Source organism: Mus musculus, chromosome 12 (genome assembly GCF_000001635.26).
Source record: "Mus musculus strain C57BL/6J chromosome 12, GRCm38.p6 C57BL/6J".
Lineage (NCBI taxonomy): Eukaryota > Metazoa > Chordata > Mammalia > Rodentia > Muridae > Mus > Mus musculus.
In genome coordinates this window covers 24,209,411-24,233,263 of record NC_000078.6, presented here as the reverse complement: position 1 = coordinate 24,233,263, position 23,853 = coordinate 24,209,411, and the positions used below count along the sequence as shown (strand labels likewise).

The 23,853-nt window shown below is 41.2% G+C and overlaps 1 protein-coding gene across 1 annotated transcript in view; it reads left to right on the top strand.

Annotated features, from left to right (window-relative positions):
- Positions 1-19,763, top strand: part of Gm21297 (predicted gene, 21297) — a 38,938-nt gene extending 19,175 nt beyond the window's left edge. Inside the window, exons 2-4 of the mRNA NM_001384261.1 lie at positions 15,584-15,710; positions 15,911-15,971; positions 17,306-19,763. Of these exons, the coding sequence (NP_001371190.1) occupies positions 15,584-15,710; positions 15,911-15,971; positions 17,306-19,352 (2,235 nt within the window). The 3' untranslated portion in view covers positions 19,353-19,763. The remainder of the gene's footprint in view (positions 1-15,583; positions 15,711-15,910; positions 15,972-17,305) is intronic.
- Positions 19,764-23,853: the final 4,090 nt, after the last annotated feature.

The following is a 23,853-nucleotide window of genomic DNA, read 5'->3' as shown; positions in this document are numbered from 1 at the left end:
TGGGCAGGTGGTCCTGGAATGTATAAGCAGGCTGAGCAATACATGAGGAACAAGCCAGTAAGTAGCCCTTCTCACTGGCCTCTGCTTCAGTACCTGCCCTGAGTTCCTGCCCCTACTTCCTGTAATAAGGAACAGTGACAGGTGGAAGCAAAAGATGGAATTAACCCTTTCCTTTCCTTCCCAATTTGCTTTTGTTCTTTGGTTTGTTCGGGATTGTTTTGTTTGGTTTTGGAGACAGAGACCAGTTTCTCCATGTAGGCCCAGCAACCCCAGAACTCCCTCTGTAAACAAAGCTGACCTCAAACTCAGAAATCTGCCTGCCTCTGCCTCCCATGTGCTGGATGAAAGGTGTGTATCATCACCAGCTTTGGTCACAGTGTTTTGTCTCAGCAACAGGGACCCTAACTAAGACACAGGGTTTGTTGCATGCTAAATAGTCTACTGTTTCCACTGAGCTTTAATTTGAATTTTCAGTCATTCCTAAATTTTTTTAGGCTATACCCCAACCCATTTGATTTATGATTTTGATTGTGATAATATTTCTATATGGATATACACACATATTCATATCTGTGTATATGTATATCTCCAGATTTGTATTCTCTAGCTATCCATATCATATACTTTATATAACCCGTAGGCAAGTTTGTAGGGCATTTTCTTAATTAGTGAGCAATTAATTAGTGATTAATTAATTAGTCAGTGATTAACATGCAGTTGACTATGCCAGCTATTTTTCAGCCAAGCTTTTAGGAAGTTCCAGATTGGTCTTAGAGGAGACATATGATGAGAATTAAGAATCCAATGAAAAGTTAGTGCTTGGTCAGGAGTGACTATTCCAGAGCTCTGATAGGCTCTTAAAACCCAGCATCCAACAAAAGCTTCAAATTCTTGCATTCTGGGGCCTGTAGCTCATCACAATGCCCACCTCCATCGCTTGCTTGCTTAGCAGTAGGCAGCAAGGCCAGCACTGTCTGGAGCCCCCTTTATCTGGAGCCCACTGTGGCTCCTACCTTTACTTCCTTGATGTGTGCTGTCAATGCACACCCATATATAATTTGATAATGAACCCTGTCATTTTGTACAAATAACATAAGGCAATTAATTTAACAGGTGGATGTAATCTGACTTTCTATTACTAATAAGTGCTTTACCATCTGTTTTTGCTCCACCCTTAACCCATGAAATCATTTCTCTATAAGCAGCCAAAGGAATATTAGTGTGTGTGTGTGTGTGTGTGTGTGTATGTGTGTGTGTAGTGTGTGGTGTATGCATGTGTGTGAGTTTCTGGAGTACTGTTAACATTGAATTGTTGGATATCCCCTTTCATTGCTCCCCTGTCCTCTTGTCTTGTTAAGCTTAGACAGGGTCTCTTGCTCAACCTGACGCTCACCAATTGGCTACAGTGCTGGGCAGTGTGTCCCTGGGATTGTCCTGCTTCTGTCTATCAACAGCGAGATGAAAAGCTGCCACACCCAGTTTGTACCGGAGTATTAGGGGTCCCCATGCTGGAGCAGCTACCACTTTACCGGCCGAGCCATCTCCCCAGATTCAAGTCTTCTTTGTTTTTAAAGTGAAAGGACAGTTGTGTTAGTTCCAGACATGAAAAACCACACTCTAGAAGGTTCTAGGGCCCTGTGTAGTCAGTGCCTGCCAATGTCTGCAGCACCAGCTTTTGTCAGAGACCATCCTGTGAGAAAGTGAGCCCTTCACAATCTCCCTAGGCGAAATGGCCTTTGCTAGGAGCTGGTTGTCATCCCCTCCTCCCTATTCCCTTCCTGGCACCTCAGTCTGTAAAAGCTGAATTATAGTCCCCTCTTCCCTATCTTTTCCTGAACTCCCATGCCATCCAAGGACAGGAGTTACGCTTGAGCCAGCCTGACACCCAAGGCTGTCCAGGAGGATCTATGTTCTGAAGATAAGATGCAGAGTGCCCGCTGCCTGGTGCCTGACTTCGCCCCCCATGTCAGCAGATGCCCGCTTCTTTGTTCTTTGTAAAATTCCCCCTCGACCCCTTCCCTACTCCCTGAGATGTATGCTTTAAAAATAAGGCACCTCAGCATAATAAACAAGACCTGGAGAAATTTGCTTGGTCTCCTGCTTTCTTTCCCTTCCTCTCATCTCCTTCCAGGTTTGTGGTCCCCCTCACAACAACGAATGACTGAATATGGCAGGATGGGATAGGCTTTCTTTTCCTTTGCAGGCAGGGCTCTAACCCATGTAAGGCCATCTTTCTCACAGCTAACAAGTTCCCACCTCAGGGCCTTGGCTCTCTACATTCCTTTGGAGGACTCTCCCCAGCCCCTTAGGCTCAGCTGTTTCTTCTCTTCATCTCAGACTTAGCTCTAAAGTTGCTTCCTCTAGGAAGCCTTTTCTGACTGCCACTGTTGATGTTCTGCCCCTGCCCCAGTTATTATTATGTCACCTCATTTTGTTTCTCTCAATAGGACTCACAGGAGGACTGTAGATATAGCTCAGTGATAGAGTCCTTCTCCAGCATGCACAAATTTCTGAGTTGTAACTCCACCTACCTTAGCCCTGACCCCAGAACAAAATAAACTGTACATAGAGTGTATTCCCACATATGCGAGGTAGAGACAGGAAGCTCAGGAGTTCAAGGTTATCCTTAGCTATGTATCAATTTAGAGGAAAACTTGGGAGACACATGAGCCTAAACACACACATACACACAACTTCAAAATGACACATTCATATGATAGAGACCCAAACCTCTGACTTTTCTTAGATTAAATCCCAATAGTACAATAGAGTTTGCACGCTTTGAAATTGTAGCCTTCTGACAAGATGAGAAAACAAAGTCCTTGTTTTTGGTGTATCCCTGTGTAAGCTAGAAAAACATCTCTCAAAGGTTAAGTGCAAACGAGTTAGCTCGAGGTCTCCCTAAGTCTTGGTAGGAGTGAGTTCTGCATTTCTACCAGGCTCCCAGGCAGCTGCTGCTCTCCAGACCACAGTTGGCACACCACAGATTGAGGCAGGAGTTCCTTTATTCATATGGAAATGTGTTCATGGCTGTCATCTTGAGCCTCAGGCTTCCAACATGGAGGAGGAGGAAGCTTGAAAGTTAGTGTGTCTGATTGGGGGCAGTGTGGGGAAGTTCAAGGTGGTCCAATCACCACCCTCCCAACCAGCATGTTCATTCCTCTGTAAACAAGTTTCCCAGCCTACTTGAGCAGCTTGCCTGACCTATCATGGGTGAAGACCCCATTCTGTCTTGGCAGATGGCAGACCAAGGGCGTTCTCAGTAAGGATTTCATGTCACCTCTCATTCTGCCTTCCAAAAGCTAAGTGGTGCCATGCAATTAGTTTTCTAGTAATGGTTATGGAGTCCATAGAAAGACCCAGTCTCAAAAAGACAAATGAAATTTATGGAGGTCCTACTCTGTGTCTGCCCCAATTTAGAGCTTCCCAGAAGCTGAGTGCAAGAGGTGAGCATCAAGCAGCAGATTCTGGAGCTGGTGAGCTGGCTCAGTGGTTAAGAGTGCAGACTGCTCTTCCAAAGGTCCTGAGTTCAAATCCCAGCAACCACATGGTGGCTCACAACCATCGGTAACAAAACCTGATGCTCTCTTCTGGAGTGTCTGAAGACAACTACAGTGTACTTACATATAATAAATAAATAAATAAATAAATAAATAAATAAATAAATAAATAAATAAATAAATACATAAATAAATAAATATTAAGAAGCAGATGCTTTAGCGATAAGTGCAAATTGTTTTATAATGGAAGCTTCTAGAACAGATTGGGGTTGAGATGTAATGTAAATTTAGTGAAATGAGTGCTCTCACCTTGTCTGACTCAGTATTTGTCCAAAAACCAATCACTTCACATTTCAGTGAGGATGGAGACAGGCAGAGAAATGGGTGGTAGGTGTCTCACTGTACACCAAGATCTATTAGTATTATTCTTATTAATAGTAGTTCTTTTTTCTACATTCCAGTCATTATCCCCCTCCTGGTCTAACCACAACACTTTCTCATCCCTTTCCTCTTCCCAGTCTCAAAGATGATGTCCCTCCCTGCTGCCCCCATGCACCAAGATCTTAGTGCTGTGCTCTGCTCTGTTTCTTTTCTGCTGCCTTACAGATTCTCTGCTTAATGCTTCAAGGAAGGAGAGTAGCTAAGACCACCAATTTTGCCCAGACAGGCTGAGAAAGAAGTGAAAATAGCTGGACCCTCAGGCTCAGGTTTGGGGTTGATTCTGAAAGATGACCAAGACACTTTCCAAGCTATCAAGAAAAAGAAAGTGTTCCAGGCCAAGGATTTGGTGCGAAGGTATGAAGGTGTGTGAAGATGAGGAAGCTCACATCAATGTTCCAGGGTCAAAAGCTAGCTAGCCTGTCCTACAGGAAGCCTATGACGAACAGAGCTGCTCTCAGTGGGGAAACACAGAGGGGCACTGTGAGTTGTGGGGAAGGGCATTTTGATCTCAAGGATGTGGCTGACACTCTCTGCTGAGCAGGTCTAGTGTACTGCAGATGCTTTAGTGTGGGGCTCTTGGGTGAGTGTTGCAACTTCTCAACTCTCTACAGGTGAATGAATGGTGTGGTCAAGAAAGTTTCTCAGACTGGGCATGGTGGTACAAGCCTTTAATCCCAGCACTCAGGAGGCAGAGGCAGGCAGATTTCTGTGTTTGAGGTCAGCCTGGTCTACAAACTGAGTTCCAGGACAGCCAGGGCTATACAAAAAAACCCTGTCTCAGAAAACAAAAACGAAAGAAAGGAAGAAAGGAAGAGAGGAAGAGAGGAAGAAAAGAAAGAAAGAAAGAAAGAAAGAAAGAAAGAAAGAAAGAAAGAAAGAAAGAAGGGAGAGAGGGAGGGAGGGAGGGAAGGAGGAAAGAAAGAAAGAAAGAAAGAAAGAAAGAAAGAAAGAAAGAAAGAAAGAAAGAAAGAAAGAAAGAAAGAAAGAAACAAAGTTAGTTTCTCAGGGGAAGAGAGGTAAAGCCGGGTCACCTCTGAGAAGCCAGTGACAGGTTGGAGTGTGAGTAATGGTGTGGAGTTGTGGTTCTAGATTCTCCCTGGCGTCGCTATTATGGGGGTTGCTTGATCATCTCTGGGGTGTCCACTGCATACATGCACAATTTCACCAACAGGGGCAAGGAAACAGAGCTGCTCAAGTTCAGTCCCAAGGGCCTGGAGAACATTGACTAAGGAAGTGTTTTCCTGGCTGATGAGAAAAATCACTCAGCTATGGTCATCTGTTCCTGTTAGAAGGCTATGCAGCATATTATATACTATGCGCATGTTATGAAATGCATAATAAAAAAAGTTTCCCAGTCATTCATGGCTAAGTCCCATAGAAACTGTCAAAGTTATTCTTAGTGGAAGGCCCCTACAAAGGCAGGCAGGGTTTGGAGGTCCTTAGAGGTCAGAGGGTAGCTGGGAGAAGGGTTGGGGGAAGGGCTAGAGTAGAATCAAGAGCTTCACTTTTATTTCATAGACAATAGGAAGACACTGGAGAAATGGCTGCCCCATTTAAAGGAGAGGGAGAGAAACCTATGAATGCATCCACACGCTAAAGGAAGAGGAATTTTTGTTTCTTTGTTTTGTTTTCTAGAAATAGGATATCAGTATGTCTGGCTTCTAATCGGCTCTGCTGCCCAGAATTTGTAGCTTCAAATTCCTAAGCTTCCCACTCAGCCTCACCAGTGCTGGGATCACAGGCATGCACCACCTCACTCAGCTCTGAAGAGAGTGCTGTGATCTAAGAAAGAAATAAAGTATGCAAGCACTCTTTAAAAGCTTTAGCAAGAGCTATCTACATATGGAGTGCTAATTAAACTCTTTTTTTTTGGTTTGTTTTGCTTTTCCATGAAAACAAACCCCGCCCTCCGCTGGCACTTGTTTGTATTATTCTAAGTGCTTGAAAACAACAAATGGCATTCCCTTAATTGCTGAAAGACAAATAATGTTTATAACTCTAGTTTCCTTTGCTTGCATTTCAGCATATCAGGGCTTTAATCCTATATGTATTTAATTCCAGGAGCATGAATCAGAGTTGGGAGGGCCACTGCCTGTCCTGTTGGCAGGAAAGGTAGAATTGTATTCAAAGTGGGCTGGTAAATACTGAAAGCCTAGTCTTTGAAAATAGATGTGTGTGTATATCCATAAATACACTTATTTTATGTTTGCTGACTTACAGACTGGACAGCACACAGCCTGCAAAGGATTCAGAGTTATCCGCTACTCTATAGCGAAGCCGATGTAGCTAATTGATTCTCATAGATCCTTCCATTGATTTTTGCCAAGTGCTTGCATCAATACCCAGTCTGCAGTTTAACCATGCCTGGACAAAATAAGACATAGAAGAAATACTTATTATCCAGCTCAGTCAGCAAAGAAGTAGCTGCTGTCATTGACAGATGAGTCTCTTTCCGACATCAATGTCAGTTGGCATTTGTTAATGTTAATGAGCAAGCAAGGCTGGTAAAGATGTCTCATGTAACTTCATCTGCCCATGACACCTGTGGCCTCCTTGCTATAACATAGAGGATTGGCAGCGTTTTTCCACAAACATCTTTGCTACTCACAATGCAGTGGCTCAGATGTGCCTGCCTGTGAATATAATCCTCAACAAAGTCACAACATTCCTCTGCCTTGTTTGTCAATTATCAACCTCCCGGAGTTCAGACCTCAGCTCAACTGGAGACCAACCTGTCTGTGCATAGTCCAATGCCCCACATGAATGGTGAGTTCTCCCCCAGAGCTGGGAGGGGTGAGAGTCCTCTTGGGGGACTGGCTCAAATGCTAATGTAGTGCAAACCACACCTGAGATCTGGAAAAGGTCTGGCCCTAGACATGATGAAGCACACTTTAACCTTGAGGATGTGTGAGACCCACTGGCCAATCAAGGTCTCCACAGGCAGACCTGCCAGTCAGACAAGGAGGTGGGATCGTCCGGGTGCCTTTCCCCAAGTTCACTGTGGCTGTGCAGGCTTGAATGGTTCTCTGTGTCCTGCTCTGAGCTCTGCTGTTGGGTGCTGTGAGAGGACCTCAGGGAAGCTCTGAATTCGAGACATGGTGAGCACAGGGTTACTGCCCACAGAGGGTAGGGGCAGGGTGCTGAGCAGTGGAAGCTGGGGTGGTGAGTCCTCTCTGGGACTGGATCTGAAGTATAAGCCATATGTGAGCACCTGTGAGGTCTCTCGTTTGCTCCTCATTTGCTCCATCAGGGGGTGACCTCTGATAACTTCCCTATCATTGCCCAAATCATTTGGACCTAGTTAGGCTGGCTTGTGAAAACAAGGGTGGTTTCTTTGAGTCTGTAGCATACATGTCCAAACCACTTTGTCTTTTAGTATACACTAAGAAAACAGGTAAAAATCTAATAGGTCTGATATCATACATTATACTTGTTTTTGTTTTGTTTAGGTTTTGTTAATTTTTTTTTCTGTTGCAATTTTTTCATATTTTTGCATCATATGTTTAGTGAGTTGATTATCATTTGGCAAAGGGACTTTAATAATTTCAGAATTTTTTTGTGGTTTTATTGAAAAATGATACACCTCTGAGCTGATATTCTTCTATTCCAATCGTTTGTAATTTCGCCTTCACATATTTTGCAGAAGTCCCAGTTGTTTATTGCCATGAACCTTTTAGAATCCACATTTTTTACTGAGATATCAATTTTTCTCTTCATCTTGAATCCCTGAGATTCTGTCTTTCTTTCCTGTTCTGCGGGTGAACCTTGCCTCTGTAGTTGTCAGTGTACAGGTAATCTCATGTCCTGCTCTTAGGGACTTAGCAACAGCTTATGTCATTTCCTGCCTCCATCCCCTGTGTCTGTTGTCAGGCGTGCTTTATATACATGGACCACCAGCTATAGCAGCTCTCTATTTTTGTTCCCTGTCTCTGTTCTCTGCACATGCACACTCTCTGTCATCTCTCCCCTCATGGCTCTCTTTCTCCTCCCTGTCTGTGTGTCTGTCTGCAGGTCCTCTTGTGTACTTCTATCCCTTCCCCAGGTTCTCACTCCTCTCCCTTCCCCCAAACAACCTCTTTTGCACTTTATTTGTTGCATGCTTTAATTTCTCAGACCTGCTGTGATGGGATAGCTTGGATTTCTTGGTTGCAATTGTTCCTGGCTGTTACTCTCTATGTTGCTATGCTGGTGTGTAGCCATCTCTGTTTTGGTGATTATTGACGTAGGTACTTGCCTCTGGGTTTGTCTTTTTGGGTGGGAGTTTTGTTCCTGGGTTACTGTTTGATGCATGGATTTGAAGAGTGTGTTCACTGACAGTTTCCTATTTTACTGACCTATTTGGTGGGTATGGTCAACAGGGGATGCTTTGTGATATTAATAGCTGGGAGAAGAGACAGGCAGGAACAGAAGATCTTAGTAATCCACAAGGAGACATAGTCAGGAGAGAGGTCAAGCAGCCCATGGTGTTTAATACAATGTTGGAACAACTGGGAAAATTGAATCTGGGGTAAGAAATCAATCATGAAGTTGATCTATGGAAGCTTACCTTGTGTCCTTTCAGGCATGGAATGTGGTTGAACAGGGAGTATCTGCCCTAGTGGGGGCTGAGACACAGGGATGAGGCAGGAATGGATAGGCAGGTAGGGATTCTCTGTGGTATCTATAGGAGGTTTGCACAGGAGGAGAAGAAATTTCCACTGCTACTTTTTTCCAGTGTTAAGGGCAGCTGATATTAGGGTCTGCAGTAACAGATAGTGAGGTAGGTCTTTGGACAAAGTCTAGTCTACAGACAGGCATAGTTGTGGTTAACCAGGAGTTTCTGTCAATAATCAGGGTCTCAGGAACAGAGATGAGTTTGTAAATCCCAAACAGTTTGCTTTTTGAGAATGTACATTTGTACATTCCAGCAAAACCCATGACAAAATCCCCTTATCAACAGCCAGTTAAGGTACATCAGCAGGATCAAGGTACATAGAGATAACTAAGACCTCCTATAGAAAACAAAAACAGGGGTGGGTGGGTATGGGGGACTTTTGGTATAGCATTGGAAATGTAAATGAGCTAAATACCTAATTTAAAATGGAAAAAAAAAAAAAAAGAAAACAAAAAGAGAAACTGCTTACCCATCATGGTTGTCAGATTTTTTTTTGTCCCCCTTGCTTGGTTCCTGCAAATTATGCCAGACATACAATTTTTAAAATGTTACAATGCTGATTTCGATGCAAATTCCCCAATCTTGTTGTAACTACAATAAATACTCAAAACCTCTAGACTTGATCTCTCAGTTTGTACCTAATGGGAGTTTGACTGCTGAGAGTTCTTGTAACTGAGCTCATAAAAAAGACCTCCGTGTGTTTGCTTTGCAATCTGCTCTGTGCTGGTCATTGCAGTTTCTCTGACTTAGGCATAAAATCTTGATGCTTTGAGTAGAACCCCAAGACCCTCAGGACTCCCATCGGAAGGGTTGAAAGACTGCTGTTAGGATGTGTCATTGCTGTTCTTTGTATCAGTGACCTGCTGTCAGAAATGTGTCTCTGTACCTTGGTTTTTTATTTTACTTGAGTACTCGTGGAGGGAGATGAACATAGTGAATGTGGAACTCCAGTGAAGTGGAAATGCTGGAGAGTCGTAGCTACAAAGGGCTAGGAAGATATTCCAGACCCTGGAACAGGGGTTGTGTGCCCCTGGCCTTAATTTCTGGGAAGTTACAGTAGTCTTGGAACCTTGTTCCATGGCTCACAGCTGCCATCCTGTCTTCATTTTCTACTTTGTACAAGTGGTGGAATCTGCTGCTTAGCCTTCACCGCCCCCTCGTAGCCCTCTATTATGTGTGTGCCACTTTAGTATTCTCTTACTGAGAGAGGAAGTGAGACTGTTTCCATCCCAATTGATATAGTTACTCACCTTCCACCTTGGGTTAAATCCCTTTTATCAAGAGGACCTGTACCCATTAAATTGCCCCTGACAGAGAGCTCTTTATGACCGCATCCAGGGCAAAATCAGACTCTGCAAAACATGGTGGAAAGGACAAAGACCTCATTTTTCCCCCTTCTAAACAACCCTGTTCTCAGTCTATATGTGACTCTGTAGGTTTTAACTTGGAGCTGTCAGTATATGGGAGGTTGTTTTTCATCCCTTCCAGCAAAGTTAGCATATCTTCCTTAGACCAGAGTCTTATTTCCAGGTCTGTGGGGCAATCTGCTCCTCCATTCACCTACCAGCTGTTTGGCCACCTCTTTTGTCTCCCTGGCCTGGGAATCCAGGGTTAAGGACACCTCACCACAGGGCAGTGCAGCCTCCCTTCTCCCCATTCCACTTTATCCTTCCATGCTCTGAGCCAGGAGCCCTGCCCATTTTATCCTGGCTCAGACACTACTCCAACTCCCTGATGTGGTGGCAGGGGTCCTGTAATTGATATGGTTAGATCGTTGCTTTTGGAGTTTTACAACTTTCTCATTTATTATTGTCTCTGTGTCATAGTTGTTTTAACTCAACATTTCAGACTACAGTCATCTGAAGGAGCCTCAGTTGCAGGTGTGCCCTCATCAGAATGGCTGGTTCCTATGTCTCTGAGATATAGTGTTGATAATTGATATAGGAAGACTCTTCCATGAAGGGTGGCAATATAGGGAAGCAAGTGGTCGTGGGTTGGATGAGAGAGCTAGGTGAGCATCTTAGCCGCCTGTGGCCATGTGAACTGGGTTCCCCAGAAAGGCAGCCCAGGGCTGAAAGTGATCAGAGGGCAACAAAAGAATGAGGCCAAGACAAACCTTTCTGTTCAAAGCCTCTGAAGTTTACTGAGAGTCCCACTTATAAAGAGGATAGGCCCATCTGCCAGCCCATTCTTTGTGCCTGGAGCCAGCCCATAGGCAATCTACAGGGCTTGTCTCCAGATAGTCTCCAGGATCTTTCAGCAGGAAGCAGAGTATTGGAGAAGAGCAAATAGAGCCATCAAGGTCAGAAGGCTCTACCCTAGGTGTACTGGCTGGTTTTATGTGTCAACTTGACACAGCTGGAGTTATCATAGAGAAAGAAGCTTCAGTTGAGGAAATGCCTCCATGAGATCCAACTGTAAGGCATTTTCTCCATTAGTGATCAAGGGGAAAGGCCCCTTGTGGGTGGGACCATCTCTGGACTGGTAGTCTTGGTTCTATAAGAGAGCAGGCTGAGCAAGCTAGGGGAGGCAAGCCAGTAATGAACATCCCTCCATGGCCTCTGCATCAGCTCCTGCTTTCTGACCTGCTTGAGTTCCAGTCCTGACTTCCTTGGTGATGAACCAGTATTGAAGTGTAAGTCGAATAAACCCTTTCCTCTCCAACTTGCTTCTTTGTCATGGTGTTTGTTTAGGAATAGAAACCCTGACTAAGACACTAGGTAATCTCCTTCTTACTGGCAGCAAGGTCAAAGTCTGGATCAGCCTGCTCCAAGGCTGAGGGAGGCTACAGAGCATGAGAGAGTGACCAAGCAAGAAAGCAAGGCAGGAAGTAGTGTTTGTCAAATATTTTTTGCCTTCATTTTCTAGCTTCAGTTTCTCGTCTGAGCTCGCAGAAGGATGGGCTGTGATCTGACAGAACCATGTAAAACAAACATTTATTACCTGAGATGCTTCTGCTCAGAGGAAATCATCACAGCAGCAGAGTTGCAAGGTAGAACAACAACAATAACAACAACAACAGCAACAACATCAACAACAGCAATTGTTTCAAAAGCTGATTTTGCTGCTGGACAGAATCTCTGGTCTCTTTTTAAGGAATATGGAAAATATCAGAAATTGAGATGGCAAAATCGTAGAAAGCTGTACATGGAGCTTCATCGGTTCTTCCCATAGGGTCTGGAAGATTGGAGTGTTGACAGTAATGCAGCCACACGAAGTTGAGGTCATACTATTTCAGTGGAAAAGAGACTGAAAAACTTTAGGAAGAGGTCGTTTCTGTGATATTTTGGCCAAAAAAAAAAAAAAAAAAAACCAGAAAACTTTTGTACTTGGCTCATGCCCTGAGATATTGAGTAGGTCAAACAAACAAACAAACAAAAATATATTGCCTGATTTGTATATTTTTACGCGATTGAGAAGTATTTGTTCAATCTTCCTATTTCTTTTTTTTTTTTTCACCTCTGAGACAGAGTTTCTCTGTGTCTCCCTGGCTGTCCAGGAACTTACTTTGTAGATCAGGCTGTCCTCGAACTCAGAAATCCCCCTGGCTCTGCCTCCTGAGTGCTTGGATTAAAGTCGTGCTCCACCACGACCTGACTTCCCTTATTTCTTTATTCAATTTACATTCTAATTGTTACACCCATCCCATTCCACCTTCCATAGTCCCTCATCACTGACTCGCTTTTATTTCCCCAGGGAGGGTGGGAACCAATTGAGTATCTCCCAACTATGGCATGTCAAGTCTCTGCAGGGTTAGACACATCCTTTCCAACTGATGTCAGACAAGGCAGCCCAGTTAGGGAAACAGTTTGCACAGACAGGAACAGCTTAAGGGACATGCCCCGCTCTGGATGTTGGGGACCCCATGAAGACTGAGCAGCATATCCACTACATATATGGTGGGGGCCTCCATCCCAGCCTGTCTGTGCTCTTTGGTTGGTGGCTCTATCTCTGAGAGTCTCCTAGGTTCTGGGTTAGTTGACTCTGAGGGTCTTCTCATAGACTTCCTATTCCTTCAGAGGCCGTCAATTCTTTCCCCAACTCTTTTAAAATACTCCCTGAGCCCTGTCCAATATAGGCTGTGGGTCTCTGCATGTTTCAGTCAGATGCTGGATGGAGATTCTCAAAGGACAATGATGCTAAGCTATTATCTGCAAGTATAACAAATTATCCTCAGTAATGCCTGCCTTGGTGCTTGCCCATGGGATGGGTTATCAGTTGGGCAGGGTATAGTTTGGCCATTCCCTCAGTCTCTGTTTCAACTTTGTGGCTGCCTTACTTGCAGACAGAACAAATTTTGGGAGAAAAGGTTTTTGGTTTTTTTGGTGTACTGAACACTTCACTGGTGGTTCTGCCTGACTGCAAGATGTCACCTCTTCATGGTCCATAACTCCATGCTATCTATCTCAGCTAAGATCACTTCCCTAGCTGCATTTGTGCCCTCCCATTCATAGTCTCAGGCACATTCTATAGATGTCCCCACACTAACCCCGCTCCCTCCCAGCATCTTCTGATTTCATTTCATTTTCCTGGCTCTCAGGCCTTCTCTTGTCTCTTACCTATTCCTAAAACTCCCCTTCTTCTTTCTTAACTGCTGTCCCATCCAGTTTCTCCCTTCCATCTGCCTCTTCTGTCTCTTTCATACCCGTTCTGAGTGAGATTCAACCATGATCATTTGTGCCTTGTCTTGTTTAGTGTCTTTCGGGCTATGAAATGAACTGTGGATATCCCGTACTTATGGTTATTATTCACTTGTAAGTGAGTACATACATGCATGTCCTTTTGGGCCTGAGTTTCCTCATTCCAGTTATTAGTTTCTAATTGTACCCATTTCTCTGCAAAATTCATGATGTCCTTGTTTTTCATACCTGAGTAGCACTCCATTTTGTAAATGAAACATGGTTTTTGTGTCCACATTTCAGTTGAGGAACATCTGCATTCTTTCCTGTTTCTAACTTTTATAAATAAAGTGGCTATGAACTTAGTGGAGCAAATGCCCTTGTGGGTATATACCTATGAAGGTACCCTGAGTGTAGTACTTCCTCCTGCTTGCTATGTTTTAAATTAATGGAAGGAGTATTCAACGTGTTTCCTCATCCCAGAATGGAACCTTAAACAAAACCTGCTGCAAATTGGTCCAAGCGAGGCAGGGTCCATTAATTTAGAAGCCAAACTTCACAGGATCATCCATATCATGCTGCTTCTATAAACTGAAAGATGAAAATAGCATAGTCATATATTCTTTCTCTATGGTTTCAGTTTAGCACCACTCCAGCCATCTTTTGACAGAGTCAGGATCCCAGGGAAGACTCTGTGAGAGTTCCTTGCATTTAAGTTGTGAGGTTGATGCTTGAGTTGCATTTTGTGTCCACAGGTTGTGGAGAAAACTAACGCATTGAGAAATCTGCCATGGAGAGATGCTTACAGGGAGATGAAGTACCCAAACTGAGAGATGTATGAGAAGTTACAGGAAGAGCACCATCTATGCCTTAAGCAATTGAAGTCCAATGTGTTTGAGACAAAGCTATAGGATTTGGTGTTTGCCCTGCTGTTTTTCTTGCCTTTGTCCAATCTTCTCTCCCTGTGTGCACATTCCTATTGATTGGAATGGGAAGGGGTATTCAGTGCCAGTTTATGTTGGAATGACATAACTTGCTGTTTGATTTTGCATCTTTGCTTTCTGATGTGGCTGTCAAGATATTGTCTTGAGTGTCAGCAGAGACTTTAGACATTTGAACAGTGCAGGAGCCTTTCTAGATTCATCTTGGTTAAGATGAAAGTGTATATACACTCAAAAATTTCCTTTTTCTTTCTTTCCTTTTTTTTTTTTGTTTATCCTATAATTTAGATATTCATTATCACCCTGATCACTGTCCCTACTCTAGGTCCCTGCCCTCACAGATTCCCTCCTCCCAATCTCCTATGTTTCTTTTTTGAGTGGGGTTGGGGCCCCCTGTGTACCCCGTGGGCACATAGGTTGTAGTCTGTTTTTTAGGATGGCATATGCTCATGACATCAATACTGCCTGAGGCTTCAGAGTCATTGGATTCTGGGTACTGATATTTCCCCAAACTCTTGTGTTTGTTTTGAAATTTTTAAATAAATAGGGGTGTTTTGCTTGTATGCGTGAATATGAATATCATGTGTGCCTCATCGTTAGTGTTGTTGGAAGGTGGACTCAGAACTCCTGTTCATAAAGCCATGGGTCACGTGAATGCTAGTATTGACCACTGTTATCTGGAAGACCAGCAAGAGCTTTCCATGGCTGATTTATCATTCTCTCCTGCCTTATGTTGCTGTTTATGTTCAACACTTATATTACTAATATTTTCATCTGTCCATTGGTCCATTAAATGTGCCTTGATTGCCAGTAAAGTTTTACTAATGTTGCAGTTTAAAGCGGTACACTTCCTGTTTCTGCTAGATGAGTACAGAAGTGCAGGGAATGTATACTTCTTTGTAGGAACTGTAGTAAACAACTGAGTTCTTTCTATCATTTTTGTCTCCCTGGTTGATTTTTGCAGTGGAGTAAGGATCTTAATATGTAACCTTTGCTGTCCTGGAATGTGTTACATAGAACAGACTAAGATCCAGGTCAATGATGTATACCTGCCCTTGACTCTGGGATTAAAGACATGAACAAATACACCCTGCTTGTCCATGATTTTTCTCGTTAGTGATTCTTCTTACAAATTATGGGATATGTGCTCAGTACTGTTGATCTGTTTCACCCTACATCTCCCTCTCAATTGGAATTCCTCTCAAAAGACTTTACCCTATTTATTTAAAATGTTCATAAGCAACACAGGTGAACCTTCAACTCAATTTCCTTTAAAATGTTATGGTACTTAGATTATAACTTCTGTGTCAGGAAATCAGTGGAGGAAGCACCAGAATTGCATGAATATATGGTGAAGGAAGCATACGTTTACTTTACAGTGATGACAGTACCATGTTTTGTGATGTACACATGTATGGGATATTTTAGGATGCAGTAACTTATGATGATGTGCATGTGAACTTCACTGGGGAAGAGTGGAATTTGCTGGATCCTTCCCAGAAGAGTCTCTACAGAGATGTGATGCTGGAGACCTACTGGAACCTCACTGTTATAGGTATGACTGTAAATTTTCTTTGCTTTTCAAAATAGTAGGAAAACATGTCTCTTGTTTAGTGATGGTGCTCTGTTATTACAACTGAGAACAAGGAAGACTGAGCTGAATAAATAGTGTCCAGTGATGTGAAAATTCACAGTACCTTGAATTTTGCCTATTTCCAATACTGGATCATTCATTTTTCTCGTACTGTCTTTTAGGCTACACTTGGGAAAACCATCATATTGAAAGACATTGTCAAAGTTCAAGAAGAAATGAAAGGTAATTTTCATGTGCAAGCTGATGCGATTATGCCTCTAAGGAAAATTTACTATGATATGGAAGCTCTAAAGAAAAGCAGGAGTGTAAAATGTCAATACTTGAAGTGTAACTATAATTACAATATTTTTTTTAAGATTTATTTATTTATTATATGTAAATATACTGTAGCTGTCCTCAGATACTCCAGAAGAGGGCATCAGATTTCGTTATGGATGAATGTGAGCCACCATGTGGTTGCTGGGATTTGAACTCAGGACCTTCGGAAGAGCAGTCTGTGCTCTTAAACACTGAGCCATCTCGCCAGCCCTAATAATACTATTCTTAAAAAGATATACTGCCTCGATGTAGTTATCTGATTTACCTATCAAAGCATTCCTCTTTTTTAAAAAAAGATGAGGAAACATTGCCTTAAGAGATACCTTTATTCAATTTGTAGCTCTATTAGAGCTATACTGATCTGACAATGTGTATAGACTTACAAGACTTAGATATTGCACATCGAATAGTGATAAATATATATCCAAAACCTTCTAATAAGCAAATAATCCATGGGAAAGTTGGTGATACTCATATTCTTATAGTGAAATTGATCATTTGTTTAGGGTACAGTTTATGAGAGTCAAGATTGTTGTCATAGGCGAAACCTTAATTCATATATTACAGGTCTATGAGGAACAAAAAGTCAAACAGTGTGAATGCAATGTGGAAACCTTTCATCTGTTATTCTTCTTTTAATATATATATCATGTGTCACAATGGATAAAAGCCATGTGAGCATAGGGATATTGAAAGAAGCAAAGTACCGCATTCTATCCCAGAACTGGAGAAAATTGTCAGATTCTATCTTTGGTAGACATTCTGAATATGATAAAAGTTTGCAATCAATTGGTTTTCTAATTTTACTGGGAACTTCCCTAAGCTCATACTGTAGAAAATCTTTATGGGTACTAGGAATTTGGAAATTCTTTTGTTTGTCCTGGTTCGCAGTCAAATGTGGTACAATTCACGCTACAGGAAAAATTACGAAACCAATTACTGTTATAAAGCTATGAGTTGTTCTATTTTCCTCATATAGATGAAATACATCATATAAAAATCCCATATAAAAAGGATGTTATAAATGTCAGCCATGTAATAACCATCACAGATATCTCGAAAGATGCAAAACAACCCATAATGAGGGAGAACCCCATGAACATATGAAGTGATAAAACCAGATGATCTGGTCCACCTTTATCAGTAGACTAATATGTAAACTTTATTCATCTTGATGAAATGACTGAACAGGGAAATTAATGTAGTAAACATAACACATGTGCCAATTTTCATTGCAGGTATGTAAGTAATCATAGTGGCCAGAAACTCTATGAATGTAATGAACATTCTAAAGCCTTTTCATGTCCCAGTCATCTCCAATGTCATAAAAGAAGACAAATTGGAGAGAAGACACATGAACATAACGAATGTGGTAAAGCCTTTCCAACACCCAGTCATCTTCAATATCATGAAAGAACCCATACTGGAGAGAAACCTTATGAATGTCATCAATGTGGTCAAGGCTTTAAAAAATGCAATCATCTCCAACGTCATAAAAGAACACATACTGGAGAGAAACCCTATGAATGTAATCAGTGTGGTAAAGCCTTTCCAACACCCAGTCATCTTCAATATCATAAAAGAACACATACTGGAGAGAAACCCTATGAATGTAATCAGTGTGGTAAAGCCTTTGCAAGACCCAGTCATCTCCAATGTCATAAGAGAACACATACTGGAGTAAAACCCTATGAATGTAATCAATGTGGTAAAGCTTTTGCAAGTCACAGTGGTCTCCAATATCATAAAAGAACACATACGGGAGAGAAACCCTATGAATGTAATCAGTGTGGTAAAGCCTTTGCAAGACCCAGTCATCTCCAACATCATAAAAGAACACATACTGGAGAGAAACCCTATGAATGTAATCAATGTGGTAAAGCCTTTGCAGGTCACAGTAATCTCCAATGTCATAAAAGAACACATACTGGAGAGAAACCCTATGAATGTAATCAATGTGGTAAAGTCTTTTCACAACACGGTCATCTCCAATGTCATAAAAGAACACATACTGGAGAGAAATCCTATGAATGTAATCAGTGTGGTAAAGCCTTTGCATGTCACAGTTATCTCCAATGTCATAAAAGAACACATACTGGAGAGAAACCCTATGAATGTAATCAATGTGGTAAAGTCTTTTCACATCACAGTAATCTCCAACATCATAAAAGAACACATACGGGAGAGAAACCCTATGGATGTAATCAATGCGGTAAAGCCTTTGCACAACTCAGTAGTTTCCAATGTCATAAAAGAACACATACTGGAGAGAAACCCTATGAATGTAATCATTGTGGTAAAGCCTTTGCACGTCACAGTTATCTCCAATGTCATAAAAGAACACATACTGGAGAGAAACCCTATGAATGTAATCAATGTGGTAAAGTCTTTTCACAACACAGTCATCTCCAATGTCATAAAAGAACACATACTGGAGAGAAACTCTATGAATGTAATCAATGTGGTAAAGCCTTTGCACTACTCTCTACTTTCCAATGTCATAAAGGAACACATACTGGAGAGAAACCCTATGAATGTATTCAGTGTGGTAAAGCCTTTGCAAGACTCAGTCTTCTCCAATTTCATAAAAGAACACATACTGGAGAGAAACCCTATGAATGTATTCAGTGTGGTAAAGCCTTTGCAAGACCCAGTCTTCTCCAATTTCATAAAAGAACACATACTGGAGAGAAACCGTATGAATGTAATCAGTGTGGTAAAGCCTTTGCACGTCACAGTTATCTCCAATTTCATAAAAGAACACATACTGGAGAGAAACCCTATGAATGTAATCAATGTGGTAAAGCCTTTGCAAGACCCAGTCATCTCCAACATCATAAAAGAACACATACTGGAGAGAAACCCTATGAATGTAATCAATGTGGTAAAGCCTTTGCAGGTCACAGTAATCTCCAACGTCATAAAAGAACACATACTGGAGAGAAACCCTATGAATGTAATCAATGTGGTAAAGTCTTTTCACAACACAGTCATCTCCAACATCATAAAAGAACACATACGGGAGAGAAACCCTATGAATGTAATCAATGCGGTAAAGCCTTTGCACAACTCAGAAGTTTCCAACGTCATAAAAGAATACATACTGGAGAGAAACCCTATGAATGTAATCAGTGTTGTAAAGCCTTTACATGTCACAGTTATCTCCAATGTCATAAAAGAACACATACTGGAGAGAAACCCTATGAATGTAATCAATGTGCTGAAGTCTTTTCACAACACAGTCATCTCCAATGTCATAAAAGAACACATACTTTTTCGATATAGCTGTCTCCTGTGAGGCTATTCCAGTGCTGAGCAAATACATAAGTGGATGCTCAGAGTCATCTATTGAATGGAACACAGGGCTCTCAATGGAGGAGCCTGAGAAAGTACCCAAGGAGCTGAAGGGGTCTGCAACCCTATAGGTGGAACAACAATATAAACTAACCAGTAACCCCCAGAGCTCATGTCTCTAGCTGCATATCTAGCAGAAAATGGCCTAGTCTGCCATCATTGGGCAGAGAATCCCTTGGCCTCGCAAACTTTCTAAGCCCCAGTACAGGGGAACTCCAAGGCCCAGAAGTGGGAGTGGGTAGGTAGGGGAGCAGTGTGGGGGGAGTGTATAGGGGAACTGTCGGGATAGCTTTTTAAATGTAAATGAAGAAAATATCTAATAAAAATTGAAATATAAAAAAACATACTGGAGAGAAATCTATGAATGTAATCAATGTGGTAAAGCCTTTTCACAATTCAGTAGTCTCCAATGTTATAAAAGTACATATACTGGAGGGAAACCCTATGAATGTAATCAATGTGGTAAAGCTTTTGCAGGTCACAGTCATCTCCAATATCATAAAAGAATCCATAATGGAGAGAATCCTTAGAAATGTAATCAATGTTATAAAAGCCTTTTCACAGTTATTGTCTCTATAATCATAAAAGAATCCATATTCGATAGAAACCTTATGAATGTCGTCAGTGTGCTAAAGCCTTTGTATATCCCACTCGTCTTCAAAACATAAAAGATTCCACACTGGAAAGAAACCTCATGAATGCAATCAATGTGGTAAAGACTTTTTAAAACTCTATAGTCTCCATTATTTTCAAAGAACACATAAAAGACAGAAACCTTTGGAAGGTAATCGGTGTTGTAAAGCATTTGATGTCACGGTCATCTATGATGACTTAAAGATCACGTACAAGTGAGAACCCATGTGAATGTTATGAACGTAGTAAAGCCTTTGTATGTCATAGTTCTTTAGGCACACACAAGACAAACCACACTGCAGAGAAACCCCAATTTAAATGTTTGCTTTTCTGAGAGTTGGTTTGGTCATGAGATCTGTTCCTAGCCATTGAAAAGCTGAGGAAGAAACCCTCTGAGTATATTTAATATGGTAAAGCCTTTGCACAATTTTGTAGTCATTTTCATCATGGAAGATTTTGAACTGGGTAGAAACATTGTGAATCTATTTAGTATGGTGAAAACTTTTTCATTGAACTTCTTTTTTCGTATATTTTTCTTTTTATGAGAATATTCATGCTGGAGACAGATGCTATGAATATCAGCAGTGTGGTAAAGCTTTTAAGTTGTTGGGTCTACTGAGGTTCAACACAACTCACACTCCAGGACAATGCAAAGGATAAGAATTTATTGGGCTGGGTGGTGGTGGCGCACTCCTTTAATCCTAGCACTCTGGAGGTAGATGCAGGCAGATATCTGAGTTCAAGTCCCAACTAGTATAGAGTGCGTTCCAGGAGAGCCAGGGCTGTCTTGGAAACATACTCAGAAGTTTGTCTTCAAAACCCCACCGCTCATACCCAACCTGAGACAGAAAGTTATATAGCTTTCAGACACAAAAGCCTCAAAGTCCTAGGCCAATTTACAGCTACGTTTTCTCCCAAATCAAAACTTGTTTTTATTGAATGAGTCAATAAATGGTGATTGCTAACTCCTTGTATTTGGTTGTTGTTGTTGCAGCTGCGGGTGGTGTTGGTGTTGCGCTGTGTGTGTGCTTTCCCTTCTTTTGTAGACAGTAAGAGATTATTTACTACCTGTGTTTTCATGTATATCCTTAACTTCCTCCGGTTAGATTCTACCTCTATCTCTTTGTGTTGGTCAGTATGTTTAGAGAGAGGTTGTTTAAATTTGAGTTTATCATGGACTATCTTAAATTTTTCCATTAACGGTGTAGTCATTTTTTTACATATTAAAATCCAGGCATCTGTTGTTTCTGCGGCACATATGTGCAAACCCTTCTGGCGTCTACAGACTCCAAGAAGACATCTGTGATCTTAATAGATCTTCCTTTATGTTTTTCCTGGCTTTTTACCTTTGCAGCTTTTAGTATTCTTTGCTTGAACTATGTGTTTTGATTATTACACAAGGAAGAGACTTTATTTTTTGGTCCCTTCCGTTTGGTGTTTTGATGATTCTTGTGTTTTCTTTATGTTAGGAAGTTTTTCTTCTAGAATTTGGTTGTCAATACTTTCTGAGACTTTGAGCGAGGATTCTCCTTCCTCTCTTCCTAAGTATTCTTATGTTTAGTCCTTTTACAATGTCCTGGATTTCCATGATATATTATATCAGGAAGATTTAGACTTAACATTTTCATTGTCTGGTTTACCCATTCCTCCTATTGCTTATTCAATGATTGAGATTTTTCTTCCATGTCTGTGTTGTGTGGGTGAACCTTGCCTCTGTATTTCCTTTTTGCAGTCCTAAATTTTTATTTCCACTATTTCCTAAGTTTTAGTTTTCTTTTTTGCTTCTATTTCCACTTTTATGTATTGAATAGTTTTGTTTACTTCACCCGTTGGTTTGTTGTTTCTTGGCATTATTTTTAGGAATTTTGGCTTCCTCTATTTTCGGTTTGTGTTTTCCTGGTCTTCTTTGTGGAATTTATTGATTTCCTCTAATTTTTTTCTGTTTTCCTGGATTTCTCTAAGTGATTTGGTCATTTCCTCTTTAAGGAACTCCGTCATCTCCATACATTTGTTGGATTATTTAAGACCTTCTTTGACAATATAAATGAGCTCAGAGTCATTAGCCAGAGAGTGATAAATGCTGGTCCTTATTACATTATCAAGTACCAACATCATGGAATGGAATGGCGCTATCTAAGCTAAGTATTCAGCTTAGATTTAACCCGATGTGTGAAATATCCCAAGGTTGTTCTTCCTCCTTTCACTGGACAGGTAGCCAAGTAGGCACATTTTGATAGAGTTACTTTTTGTGAGACACCTGTTTTTATCACTAACCTTGGAGTCACCATTAAAAAAAAAAAAAAAAGACCTGATGGTGACAGGGTGACTGACTTTGTAATTTTCCAGCATGTATTTATTCATGTCTTGTGAATGAAGACAGACCAGATTGATAGATATGTAAATTGGGGACTTTAGCTTGGTCCAAGCAATATTGAATTTCTTACTTTGGAGATATGTCCCATGCACTTTCAGGGTTTGGTCAGCTCAGATGATTGTGACACAAGCCATTGGCTGTAGTTGTGTGTCATGTTACAGATCACAGCAACTGATATTGCACACAGGAGCCAGGTCAAAGAGTAATGTATTAATGCCATTTTTTTTTCTGCCAGATAACTTCTCTCTCTCTCTCTCTCTCTCTCTCCATATATATATATATATGTATATATATATTCAACTATATTTCATTTTTCCTTTTTTAATTATTTTTTTCATTTATTTATGTACATCCTGTTTGTGTCCCATTGTGGACAGAGAGACAAGGCAGTCCTCTGCTACATATGTGCCTGGGGCAATGAGCCAGTCCCTGGATGCTCCTTGGTTTTTGGCTGGGAGGTCTGAAGTGTCCAGGTTAGCTCACACTTTTGTTCTTCTTATCGGGTTGCCATCTTCTTCACCCCCTTAAGTGACCTGCCTTTATGTAATATTTCAACCTACAACAATGTATCGGTATATCGATCTACATGTTTCTATATCTATCTATTCATCTATATATCTTCAATCTATACATCCTTACATCTATATATCACCTATTAATCTATATATCCTACATATCTATATATCTATATGTATATATCTATACACCTATACATCTATATAGCTATTAATAAATATATATCATCTACATATCTATTATCTATAAATCTATATATCTATAAATCTATATATAAAATCTCTATATATAAATCTATCTATCTATCTATCTATCTATCTATCTATCTATCTATCTATCTATCTATCTATCTATCTGTCTATCCATCCATCTATCTATAAGTCTGTCCATATGTTTAGCTTGATGAAGCCTTGTCTAAAAGGTCCGTTATTTTCTAGGTTTCAGATGTTCAGCCTGAGAGGAAACAGTATGAGTATTATTTGTCTAATACCAGATCCTCGACTCTGGACCCATATTTTAGATAATTTTGGGATTGTGATTACATCAGTCCTACCTCCTGTGATCAATCAGTAAACACATCTAATGCCTGCAGCTGGCAAGAAGAAAGGTTGATGGCACTTCAGTTCCCAGCCTTGGTGTCTTTGGAAGAGACCATGAAGGAGAGGGAAGAAGAAGCAGGAAAAAGGTCCCATGGGTGGATGGATTGGGAGAGCATGGCCAGGAGGGCGAGCGTGAGAATATGAACAGCCTAGGCAGAATATGGCAAGTGAGCCGGGCATGGTGGCACTCGCCTTTAATTCTAGCACTTGGGAGGCAGAGGCAGGCGGATTTCTGAGTTCGAGGTCAGCCTAGTCTACAAAGTGAGTTCCAGGACAGCCAGGGCTATACAGAGAAACCCTGTCTCGAAAA